This window comes from Bos grunniens, chromosome 14, assembly GCF_055505025.1.
Source record: "Bos grunniens cultivar Pamir isolate PY7600 chromosome 14, Bosgru_T2T1.0, whole genome shotgun sequence".
Taxonomy (NCBI): Eukaryota; Metazoa; Chordata; class Mammalia; order Artiodactyla; family Bovidae; genus Bos; species Bos grunniens.
Genome location: NC_141178.1, coordinates 37483185 through 37495145, shown reverse-complemented (window position 1 = coordinate 37495145; position 11961 = coordinate 37483185). Strand labels below are relative to the sequence as shown.

Genomic DNA, 11961 nt, shown 5'->3' with positions numbered 1-11961 from the left:
AGTTGTGGGGCACGGGCTTAGTTGTTCCATGGCATGTGGAATCTTCCCGGACCAGGGATCAAACCTGTGTCCCCTGCATTGGCAAGCAGATTCTTACCCAGTGCATCACCAGGGAAGTCCTTTCTAGTCTATTTTAAAAGGCAAATAGAAGCTAGCTAAAGTTATGGGTGGGAAGAAGGCTTGCAGCTCGGGGAAGTAAAGTTAGGAATTAAGGAAACTTTTTCTAAAAAAATTATGAAAGAACCAAAGAACCAGTGCATTGACCAGAAACTTTAAAACACAGAGTTATATTAACTCTAGCCCTCACGCTGCCCAGATGACAGCCCTGCTCACGACTGTGTTCTGCATCACCACTGGACAGTGAGTAAAGGCAGGCTGATCAAGGTAATCCTGGCATCAGGAGCCCCAGTGCTCATAGCAGCATTAGTGTATTAGCCAAGATACAGGAGCAACCTAAGTGCCCATCCCCAGATGAATGGACATACATATGTATATATACACATACACACACAAAATAGAATATTACTCGGCCCTAAAAAGGAATGAAATTCTGCCATTTGTAACAATGTGGATGGACCTAGAGGGTATTATGCTAAGTGAAATGGACAGAAAAAGATAAGAAAGACACATGCTATATGTTATCACATATATGGAAGCTGAAAAACAAAATGAATGAATATAATATAACACAACAGAAAGATTCACAGATACAGAGAGCAAACTAGTGGTCACCAAAGGGGAGAGGGAAGGCAGGAGGGACAAGATAGGGGTAGGGGATTAGGAGGCCGAAACTATTATGTATAAAATAAACAAGATACAAGGATACATTGTATAGCACAGGGGATATAGCCAATACTTCATAACAACTGTAAATGGAGTATAAACTATAAAAATATAGAATCACTATTTGTACACCTAAAACAAATATAATGTTGTAAATCAGCTATACTTCAATTTAAAAAAGAAGATACTCTTGGCAATTTAAGTTGGCTAATTGAGAGAATGGGGGGGTACTTTAACTAGATAAGGCAGACAGTAAGGTGAGTTTTGTTTGGTCCAACCACAAGTTCAATTTTTAATATATGGAGGTATCTCAAAGGCTGTCCAGAAAAAAATATCAGGGTTCTAGATATTGGATTGAGTAAAAAGAGTGGAGAATATCTGAGGCCTCGGCAATAGAGATCACCAAATTAACAACGGTCTTTTGTTTTCCTTCTGATCAGAAATGTTAAGTTCATCTAAAAGTATCCACTTTGCTTTCAATAGATGCTGTCACTTGTTATCTGATTTAATTAGTAAATTTTAATTTAATTTATACTCTCAATAAACAACTCAGAAGCACAAAACTAATAGCAGAGTCACACTTTGATAAGATAATGTTTATTTAGTAATGTCCAACAAGTAGCGAAAGTAAAAAAGAATATTTTTTAAAATGTATAATTTATATTTATATAAATACTTAAAAGGAGAAAAGCTGAACACATAGGGTGACAATAGAAGGATGTATACATTTAAGTTTGCAGTCTATCTTATAGCCTGACAAGTTAGATAAATGTATGTAGATGCATATATCTTGTTCATGAGTTTGCCTAACTAAGACCCAAGGATAAGTTTGGGGCATCTGTACAATAATTCTGAACCCCCATGGAGTTTGCGGTATCTCGCCACTGCAGTCATGTTGATTTTGTTTTTCTTTTTCAAAATTCCACTACCAGCATATTTGAAAGTTACCAAAAGTTGTAATCAGGTGCTTTGGGCCTCAGTTTATTCATTAGTAAGGTAAGAGGAACCCTGCTGATGTGTTCTGCTTCTTCTGAATTAAAAAACTAGTGATCCCCAGGAACCTCCAGACACATACAAATGTCCGAGGGCTGATAGAGGCTGGTCATCTCTGCATAAGGGGTAGTTTTCTGTTTAGCTTCTTTCTTTTGGAAAGGAGTCAACTTGTCTGAAATGGAGCCAGTTTACAACACCAGTGCACTTAATTAATAAGCTTCCATCTGTGTAGATATAGCTTGTTTTCCATGTAGACAGAAAACAGATTTCAAGTTGGAGAACTATATGTTTCATCAGATCTCAGAATTTGAAGTTCAGAGTTGAGTCACTGAAAAAGAGTGCTCCACAGAGAACCCTTAGGTCAATCCTCAATCTATGGTGAAATATTTATATGGCAATACTCTCAGTATGACCTTGGACTTCACCATGTCATTCATTACAGTGACCTTTTATTGAAATTTCACAAGTGTATAACAAGATGAGCACAATATGATACTGTTTACACAGGAAGATCTGTATCTGATTTCTGAAATTTATAGAAGTTTTCACATGTAGTAAATGTGTAGTAAATGTGTGTAGTAAACATGTAAAAGAAAAAGTCATCCCTAAGTACTCTCCTGAGCTTACCTTGATTCCAGGTTTACAGTTAATCATATCCTTCATGAAAACAAAGACAGATATAACTGACCTTATTTGACCACAGAAAATACATGAGACTCAGAGGAGGATAATAATTCTTCGTAATCTTTCTTATATTCATTTGATGGTGGGTGGCTGCAGTTTGCCTCTGCAGGTGGGATTCTCAAGGGACACGTTACATCTTCCCTCCGCTGGTGTTTGGCTTTAAGTCTTAGAGGAAAGATGAGTTGCTGTGAGGACAGTTGTTGTGACAGGTGCAGGTCCCGATGACCATCACTGGCTTCTTGAGGATCTGCCCTGGGGAGCACTGGAACTCCACCTGGATGGTTTTGGTGTTGTGGGGAGTGCAGCATCGGCCATCGCTACAGATCCCACAGAACCTGGGCTTGTAGGTGTTCAGGCTTGTGCAGTTCTCAAACTGCAGGTGGATGGCTTTGATTGACTTGATGCTACGGAGACACTTTTTTCCTTTCTAAGAAAGAAAAGGAGAGATGCATGAAATGGCCATCTTTCCTCTGATAGACCCATTTAGGCATATGGAATAACTTGCTAGTTGCCTACCCAATATCTGTTGCTTTTTCTTCTTTGCTAACAGAATGTTAATTTTGTTCTAGCAGTGTGGTCCACTACAAGTATTGCTTCCCCCAGAATATCTGGGAGCTTGTGGCAAAGTTCTGGGCCATGATACATAAACCAAGAGATTCTGGGAAATTCTTTGCCCTTCAGACAGGTACAGTTCTTAACTGCTTCCTGTATTCATCTGCCTTCCTACCTAGAATGCATATACATGATAAAGAAAGTTTCTTTTTCAAGCCATCATAAGAAAACTAGCATTAGTTTTAGTCTGATACATTCTTTAGGTGTTATAAAGAGAAATGGAATAAATATGGCATCACTGCAAGCCTACTAATGTTTCAAATTTTTTCAGACATTAACTCACTTAACCTTATTAGCAACATTCACTCATACAAGGAGCAATTATTCATGTAAAGAGCAATTGTCCAAGTTTTATAGATGAGTAAATGGAGTCTCAGAAGGCTGAAGTGATCAGAAGACAACTAGTAACTGAATTTGTCTGACACAAAGCTCATTTTTTCTGCTGATATTACACTGTGACCTCAAGAAAGTTTAAGACAGTGGGATTAAAGGTTATTTTCCATGAAGGCATGGTAAGTAGGGAACTTATTCAACACTCCATTAGTAATTACTGATGAAGAACCCCAATACTGATAATGCAGTAAGACACTGATTATATGTTAATTTCCCACCTAGATTTCTTCGCCTAATTTGTCACAATTCTCCACTGCTTTTCACCTTTTTAGGCACAGTCCATAAATCGTGGAGTGATGAGACTTGGAATTCTCTAAAATCAGTAGCTCTAAAGCTTTAAGAGTGCATGAAAATGTACTAAACATTGCTAAAACACACATTGTTGGGTCTTAAACCCAGGGTTTTGATTCAGTAGATCTGATGTGGATCCCTGTAATTTGCAATTCTAAAAAGTTCTTAGATGATGCTGCTGGTCTGGGGACCACACTTACAGAAGCACTGTTTCATATTTAAGAATCTTTCAGTGACAAGGAAGTAATGATTATTGGGCTAGCATTTCCCTAGATTCTGAGCACATTTCTGGACTTCTAATGAAATATATATATATACACACTATAAATAAATATCTTAAATATAATATCTCATAATATTAAACTGGGTGCAATATTATATTTTTTATAAGAAAAACTATAAATTCTGGAAAAAGAAACAGTAGAAAAAGCAAAATGTTAAAGCCATGGCATGGAAAAACCTTATGGAATAAAGTACTATGTTCTTGACAGTACTTAAAGGCTCTTGCTTTTTCTTTGTTGATATTTAATACTTAGTGTATGTTTTTGCCAATATAAACCAAAAGGCACAAGGTCTGCAGCATTTGTGTGTGTGTGACTGAGTGAGAGAGAGAGAGAGATGAAGGGACAGAAACAGAGAGGAAGGTTTTTCTAGGTGTTCTTTCTAAACTAGTAGAAGAAGCATAAAGTTAGAATGGATCTTAAAAAGTCAGAGAGTTAAGTAGCCATATAACAATGCAACCACTAGAGACTCTTATTTTACCAATAACAGAAATAATAGTTAATATCAAGTAATGATATGTATATTAATACAGTAATCTATGCTTCCCAGGTGGCGCTAGTGGTAAAGAATCCACCTGCAGTGCAGGAGATGTAAGAGCCCCAGAGTTCAATCCCTGGGTAGGGAAGATTCCCTAGAGGAGGAAATGGCAACCCACTCCAGTATTCTTAGAGAATCCCACGGACAGAGGAACCCAGTGGGCTACAGTCCATGGGTTGCAAAGAGTCAGACTCAGCTGAGCATCTGAGAGCCAGGGCAGCAATCTATGCCCAGCACTTTGCAAATTCATAGAATTTAATCTTCATGACAACTCTGTGTAAGGAACTGTAGCTACTGTTAATGTCTCTGTTATGTAAGGGAAGGAACTGAGGCTTAAAGGTTAAGAAAATCACCCAAGTCCCACAGCTAATATGAGAAGCCAGGATTTAAAGTCAGGCTGTCTGGCTCCAGAGTTGTACTCTTAAGCATGAGATGATATTGCCTCAGTGGAGAGATATGTAAATCTTTCATTGCTAGGGACTGTTTTATTTTGGCTTTAGGTTTGTACAAGGGTCCATCAACTAGTTTCATTTGAGTATTGCATTTATCTGATCTCGGGGTCTGCTAACAAGGACTGTGATGTCATCAGGAACCAATGAGAGCTTCTGAACTGCATGCCTTCTGCTCAGCATTAACACACTGATTTGATATCATTCCAGCAAAAAAAGGAAAACAATGTGCTATTTTATTTGGCACATATCACTTCTTCCTGGCAAATGTACTGGTGGCACTAGGCTTTTTGAAAGACTGAAAATAATTCCCAGACACCCATTCATTTATTCATCCACAGTTGTTTATCAAGCACACAGTACATTCCAGGTAGGATGTGGAGGACGGAAGGATTTGGAAGGCAGATGTGGTCCCTACTCTGTTGCTCCTTTCAGACTAAACCTAAAGGGTGAAGACAACTGGCCTCAGAAATGACCTCTCTAAAATCAAGCATGCTTGATCACTGAGTAACTGTGTTTTTCCAGGATGAAATGAGATTTGCCAGACTTGTCTCAACTGGGGACAGTATTGGAGTTGTCCAACCTCTCCCTCTTTTTTCTTTTTTGGTGGCACCACGTGGCATGTAGATCTTAGTTCCCTGACCCGGGATTGAATCCGTGCCCCCTGTAATGGAAGCGTGGAGTCTTAACCACTGGACCACCGGGACGTTCCTGACCTCTCCCTCTTTACCTGCTGTGAGTTCCTTAGGATATTTCAATGCATTAAAGAGAGAGAGAGAAAAAAAAAAGGGTAAACTCCTCTATCCTCTACTGGAGCTGACTGCAGAGTCAACTAACATCACAGAGACTTGCTAAGGCACAGGGCCCAATGAGCAAGGCCACCTCCTCTGTCACGGGAGGCTTCCCCCAGGCTTGTACCTTGTCTGTTGGCGGCCTGTGCTCTTGGTCACAGGGCCGCACCATGCAGAGCCGGGTCTGCTTCACCATTTCACAGTGAGGATTCCTGTTGGTGACTCGGGTGGAAAAACCCATGCCACAGCTCTTGGAACATGCACTCCACTCTGTGGTCTGTTCGATGCAGTTGATACTTGAGTCTGAGACTGCAACTCCTAGAGTGGCTTCTGTTCTGTAGGCTATGGGATTTTGGAAAAAAGACAGCACTATTGAGTGAAACATGGGGATGGCAGAGTGGTCCTTTCAACCGTCATTAGAAAAAGCACCTCATCCAATCGGGTACCTGCTCTACTCAGGTGCTTTCAGGGGACAGACTGGAACTCTGTATTTATAAGCCCCAAACAGGTGGCACAATGCCTAGCACACAGTTGACCTTCAAGAAATCTTTGTAGAATGACTGTCCAATTTGTTCATGAGACGTTTAGGAGAACCTGTCTTTGAGAAGCTTAGTAGTTTTAAGAATATAGCACTGTATAGCATCAACAACCATTCCATAAACTGTACTGAAATCACATGATTTCAACATATGATTTTTGTCTAGAAAGATGATCAGTTAAAAATTGTAATTGGATGAGAAAGTAGAACCAACCAACTCGAAATAGTGATGAAAGTAAAACTCTGCCTTAGGGAGGTGCAACTGGTTGTCTGGGTTGTGGGATACAGTCACTTTCAGACAGTTCAGTCTCAACACTTAATATGCTGGCCTTAATATGCTGGGCACATCTCCTTACTTACATGGCGATTTTCCTATCTGTAAGGCATGGCTGATAATTCCTCACTTCAGAAAGACTGTAAAGTTCTGTGTCCTGCCAGTGTAAATAATCTGGCTGACTAATGGCTTCTAAAATATTCTCTACTGGATCTTGAATTTTTGCTCTTCCAAAAAAAAAAAAAAAATCATCTCCTTTATGAGCCAAAGCAAAAGGAAAAGCAAACAAAGATCCTAAAGTGTCACTTGATCCTTCCTGCAGCATCTAGAAAGGTGGCATTTCTCTGTGACACTTGTGCAGGGATGGCATTCCTTAGGGGAGATAGTCTTAAGAGTGCATAGGTAGTTGACAGAATCCGGAAAAGAAAGAGCTGTCACCAGGCCCTTCGCATGACCTAAAAGGCATTCCCCTTGAATTGATAGCCTTCCCCATTGGCTCACATGGTAAAAAATCTTCCTGCCGTGTGGGAAACCTGGGTTCAATCCCTGGGTCGGGAAGATCCCCTGGGGAAGGGAATGGCTAACCGCTCCCATAGTCTTGGCTGGAGAATTCCATGGACAGAGGAGCCTGGAGAGCTACAGTCCATGGGGCTGCAAAGAGTTGGACATGACTGAGTGACTCACATAAATTGACTCTAGCCATAAATATAGAAGCTATATCAATTGTGTGTTTTGCATAAAGTTTCCAAAACATACCTTTGCAATGTTAACAAGGGTCAAGTGAGACAGACTAAAATATAAATAGTAGTCATGTAATAAGACTACAAAAATTACTCCTATGACTCAAAAGAACGACTGAACATGAGTCTTCTTCAGGAGAGGCTGTGTGCATACTTCCATAACTTGGCTGGGATTCCCACACGTGATGTGTCTAATCTCCGTGGGCCAGCTGGACTCCACGAATGAATGGCCAGAAACTGAAGCCGGTTTCTCACTGCAAATCCCAGAGAGCACACGTCCTTCCTGCCTGCATTTCCTCCTGTGCTGGGACTGTTAAATTCAGGTATGTTGAATTTCTCACCTGGAAGGGTCTGGAGGCCCCCTAATGTCCCCGTCTCTTTGGAGTCACAGATCCACTTTTCACAGCACTCCCCCGGCACTTTAACTTTTCTGGGAGCTGGGCAGTCGGGCTGGGGCAGTAGCAAGTCCTCTTCACAGCGGGGCACACAGCCAACCTGTCCATCTTGGCAGGCGCACTGGTATTTGCAACTTGGCTGGAAGGTCTCCCCACTCTGGTAGATGACTCCATCGAACACACAGTTGTCTCCTTCTACCGCTAGAATCATGGGGAAGAAGACCAGAGAGGGAAGGGGCTTCCCTGGTGGCTCAGACATTAAAACACCTGCCTGCAATGCAGGAGATCTGAGTTCGATCCCTGGGTCGGGAAGGTCCCCTGGAGAAGGAAATGGCTACCCCCCTCCAGTACTCTTGCCTGGGAAATCCCATGGACAGAGGAGCTTGGTGGGCTACAGTGATTATTAATGGGGTGGTGAAGAGTCTTGGGGAAGAAGAGCAGAGAGGGAAGGGGAGAGGAAAAAAAAAAAGAACAGGATGCACTGGAGAAGCTATAGAAGGTGCACAGCACATGTTCCAAACCCCAATTCATTCTTTCTCTAGTTGAAGGCATCTGGTTGCTGATCTGTCACCAGTAGAGAGATGTCCTCATGGAGCTTCCCAGAGGAAGAAGAGACACTCAAGACCACCCAGTCCTGACACTCACGTTACTGATGAAGGAAGAGGGGCCAAACCATGAAGTGACACTCCCAAGGTCCCACAGCTTTTGCTCCCAATGAAAAGGTCGTTTTGCAAGAACCTCCTTAGATTCTCCTATTCCAGGAGCTCAGAATTAAAAAGGAAAACAGAGCACTTCAGTCTCCAAACAGGTTAACTGGACAGACTGGGAAGGGCTTCAGATTCTTTGGCATTCCAGCGCAATAAATCATTGCTAGTTTAGAAAAGAAGCTAAAAGACTATCCCAAGCCCCCTCATCCAGGGAGGTGGGGACAGCCTCCAACTAAATGGTGCACCAGGTGGGAAACTGATCCCCAACTGATTGAGTTTCACCAGCTTGATTTTACTCACAACTCATAGAGGGGTTCCATAGGTCCCAGGAGAGTAGGGGCTGCTTTGGCTCAAATGGGACAATGACAGGTGTGAAAACAAACGTGAATGGCTACAGCTGGGGGAACTCTGAGCCTGTGAGTAAGCCCAAGTTTCCATCACCCCCCAAGCGTCCCCTGGAAATGTGGATAGGAAATGACTTCACTGGCCCTTAACTCTGCTCTGCTCCCAGTCTATTTGGATTCTTCTCTAGGGAGGCAAGTGACCAACGCTTCTCACCTCCACGGGAGGGCAGATTTCCTTCGAGCTTCTGGCTCTCCTCCAAACCCCACGCGACCCCAGACCATCCCTGGCACAGGCGCTCCATAAACATCAACTAAGGCATCACTATTAGTATTTGCGCATCACCCTCTGGGAACAAAGAGAAGAGGAGAGGAAAGAGGGGACAGCTCCGCTATCGAGAGACAGGAGGTCAGGTGGCGGGATGGGGGCAGGTTTACCCATGCAGATGCCAGTCTGGGCGCTGGGGTCCGCTCTGCGGTCACAGAAGAGGCCGCGGCTCTCCTCGCACGGCAGCAGCACCGAGCAGCTCTCGCCGCGCTGGCGAGCGCAGACCAGGCAGCAGGAGCAGTCGTCCAGCACCGCTCTAACCCCGGGGGCGCAGGTGGGCGGCTTTGGGGGGCACGTGGCCGGGCAAGAGGAGGGGCAACGCTCAGCCGCAGCGACCTGCGGGCGGGAAAGACCAGAAGGAGAAACTTCTCATCAGGGTCGCGGGAAAGTCCAGTGAGCCAGGGATCGAGCCGGGGCTTTGCTCAGAAAGTGACCAGAGGCACCTGGTGAGTGCGCCACTCACCTGTCCCAGGAGATGGAGGAGCAGGAAAGCCAGGCAGAGGCACTGCTTGGGCAGATCGAGACTCGAGCTTTGCGCACCCTGCATGTTCAGGCTTTCCCCTGTCGCTCTCATAGGCCTTTTCCAGGTCGGAGATTGGCTCCGCTCGCCCCGCTCCAGGTCGGGCTCGCCCCGGGCCAGCGCCACAGCGCAGGTTTTATAGCGCGCTCCTGGGACGCGCACAAGCCGGTTGGCTGCAGCTCAGGCAGGAGGCGGGGGGACCGGCGGGGTGGGAATGGAACGAACCCCGGGGTTGCCATAGCAATTGGCCGTGGGTGCCGCTCTCCTTTGGGCGCGGCCCCCGGGCCTGCGTGTGCCTGTGTGTGGCGACTGGCTTTTCCCAGAGCTCCGGGCGGGGCTGGGTGGAGGCCCGGGGCCAGGACCCAGAGCTCGCCGAGCGCGTGGGAAGGAAACGCCCGTTTCCTCCTGGAAGCGGCTGCGCCTTCCCCCAGGACTAAGACACCGCCACTCCCCATCACGCTTCTCCGCCTGGCGGTTTCCAGCCGGGTTGCAAACGTGGGGCTCCCCTAAAGGGGTGTCTGATGTTTGCGACCATCTGTGGGGGGTTGGCGAGAGGCCCAGGAGTTTAGTCATAAAGGAAGCACATGCAAGTTTGTCACAGTTTAGGGCACGCTCGCTCTGAGTGTGGAGAGCTGGGGAGGGGGGAGGGAGGAAAGGGGGAAACAGAGAAGGGGAAAATGCGGGGCGGGGGTGCGGGGGTGGGCAGAAAATATAAGTCTTAAAGTTAGGATGGGGGATGCTATTTGCCAAAAGGCAAAGTTGTTGTTGTTGTTGTTGTTAATTTGTATTTATTTGGCTGTAACAGATCTTAGGTGCAGCTTGCGGTATCTTACCTTGCGGCATGTGGGATCTAGTTCCCAGGGACCAGGGTTCAAAGCCCCGGCCCCAGAGAGTTAGCCACTGAACCACTACGGAAGTCCTAAGGTAGAGTTCTTTTGACTAATCATTTCAAGCCCTGCTGATTCTTAAACCCCCAAATCTGCAGGTTTGGTAGAAATACAAGTAAAACATAATAGAATGAAAATATGAGAGCCTGAGGGACATAAAAAATGTCCTTTCTTATAGGGAAAAACCTTGAAACACCTGTGGTATCGTGCCTCCCATGAAAGGGCATCTGTCAGAATATAAGAGCCTGTGAGGGTGTTTAAGATGGCTTCAGCTCAGGCCCTGTCAAAACCTCAGCAAATTAAGGAAGGACTGGGAAAGATACTTCCTTTCCTGAGCTGGCATTCCAGCACATCAAATCCTTCTTCCACCTGGCACCCACTTTCAAAAAATTCAAAAAATGACTGCTGGGAAACTCTTGTCATCTCTCATGAGAAAGAACAGTTTGCCCCAAAGGTGACAGTGTTAGACAGTTTTCTTAAAATCTCTGTCCTGTATTTCAGCTTTGCTGCTGCCTCTGGGATCACCGTGTCCACCTCCTTCGGGGTAGCCCTGTTGCAAAGCCACTTTTCAGGAAAATTATACTGGTTTGTGATGGAACTTTAGGCTTTGAAAGGAAGCAAATTTCCTCTACATCATCCATCTCCAGCATGAAGGAAATCAAAGGCAGTCTGCCCCCTGCCACACCTACCTCCCAGGATGAAATCATCCCCAGCCCAGCCCCTTCAGAGTAGTTCTCTGAACAGCTTAAGACTGCTATTACCTACTTCTGAGCCTCCATGAATTCCGCTTTCTTTGAGGAAATGCAGACTGATTAGGAAAGCTTGGTGAGAGGCTGAACCTTTACTTTGTGCCACGTCGGGGACACTCAGTACACTCTTCAAGTTGATGGGCTTCGTGAGTCATCTGGCACAGCGATGCTTCCACCTGGTTGTACATCAGAATTAACCAGGGTGTATTTTGAAAGATGTATATTTTTGTTCATAAGGATTTTTAAAAATTGAAGTATAGTCAGTTTACAATGTTGTGATAGCTTCAAGTGTACAACAAAGTGATTCAGCCATATGTATGTATATATTTATATGTATTTATACATACATTTCCATATATATACACATTATATATATATATACATACTATCTTTCATATTCTTTTCCTTTATAGGTTATCACAAGATGTTAAGTATAGTTGCTTGTGTTATACGGTAGGTCTTTGTTGTTTAGCTGTTTTATACGTAGTAGTGTATAAATGTCAATCCTAGCCTCCTAATTTATCCACCCCCACCCCCTTTCCCTTTGGTAACCATAAGTTTGTCTTCTGTGTCTGTGAGTCTCTGCTTTGGATATAAGTTCATCTGTGTCATTTTTTTCTTGTAGAGTTCACATTTAAACAATATCAAATGGCATCTGTCTGTCGCT

General features: G+C 44.2%; 1 protein-coding gene across 1 annotated transcript; it reads right to left on the bottom strand.

Annotated features, from left to right (window-relative positions):
• Positions 1-1364: 1364 nt before the first annotated feature.
• Positions 1365-9770, bottom strand: CCN3 (cellular communication network factor 3). Its single transcript, XM_086335399.1, has 5 exons — positions 9602-9770; positions 9249-9474; positions 7709-7963; positions 5943-6157; positions 1365-2887 (listed from the first exon to the last, which is right to left on the bottom strand). Exons 1-5 carry the CDS (start codon positions 9710-9712, stop codon positions 2627-2629), a joined length of 1068 nt encoding a protein of 355 aa, XP_086191525.1. The 5' UTR covers positions 9713-9770; the 3' UTR covers positions 1365-2626.
• Between the last annotated feature and the right edge of the window lie 2191 nt (positions 9771-11961).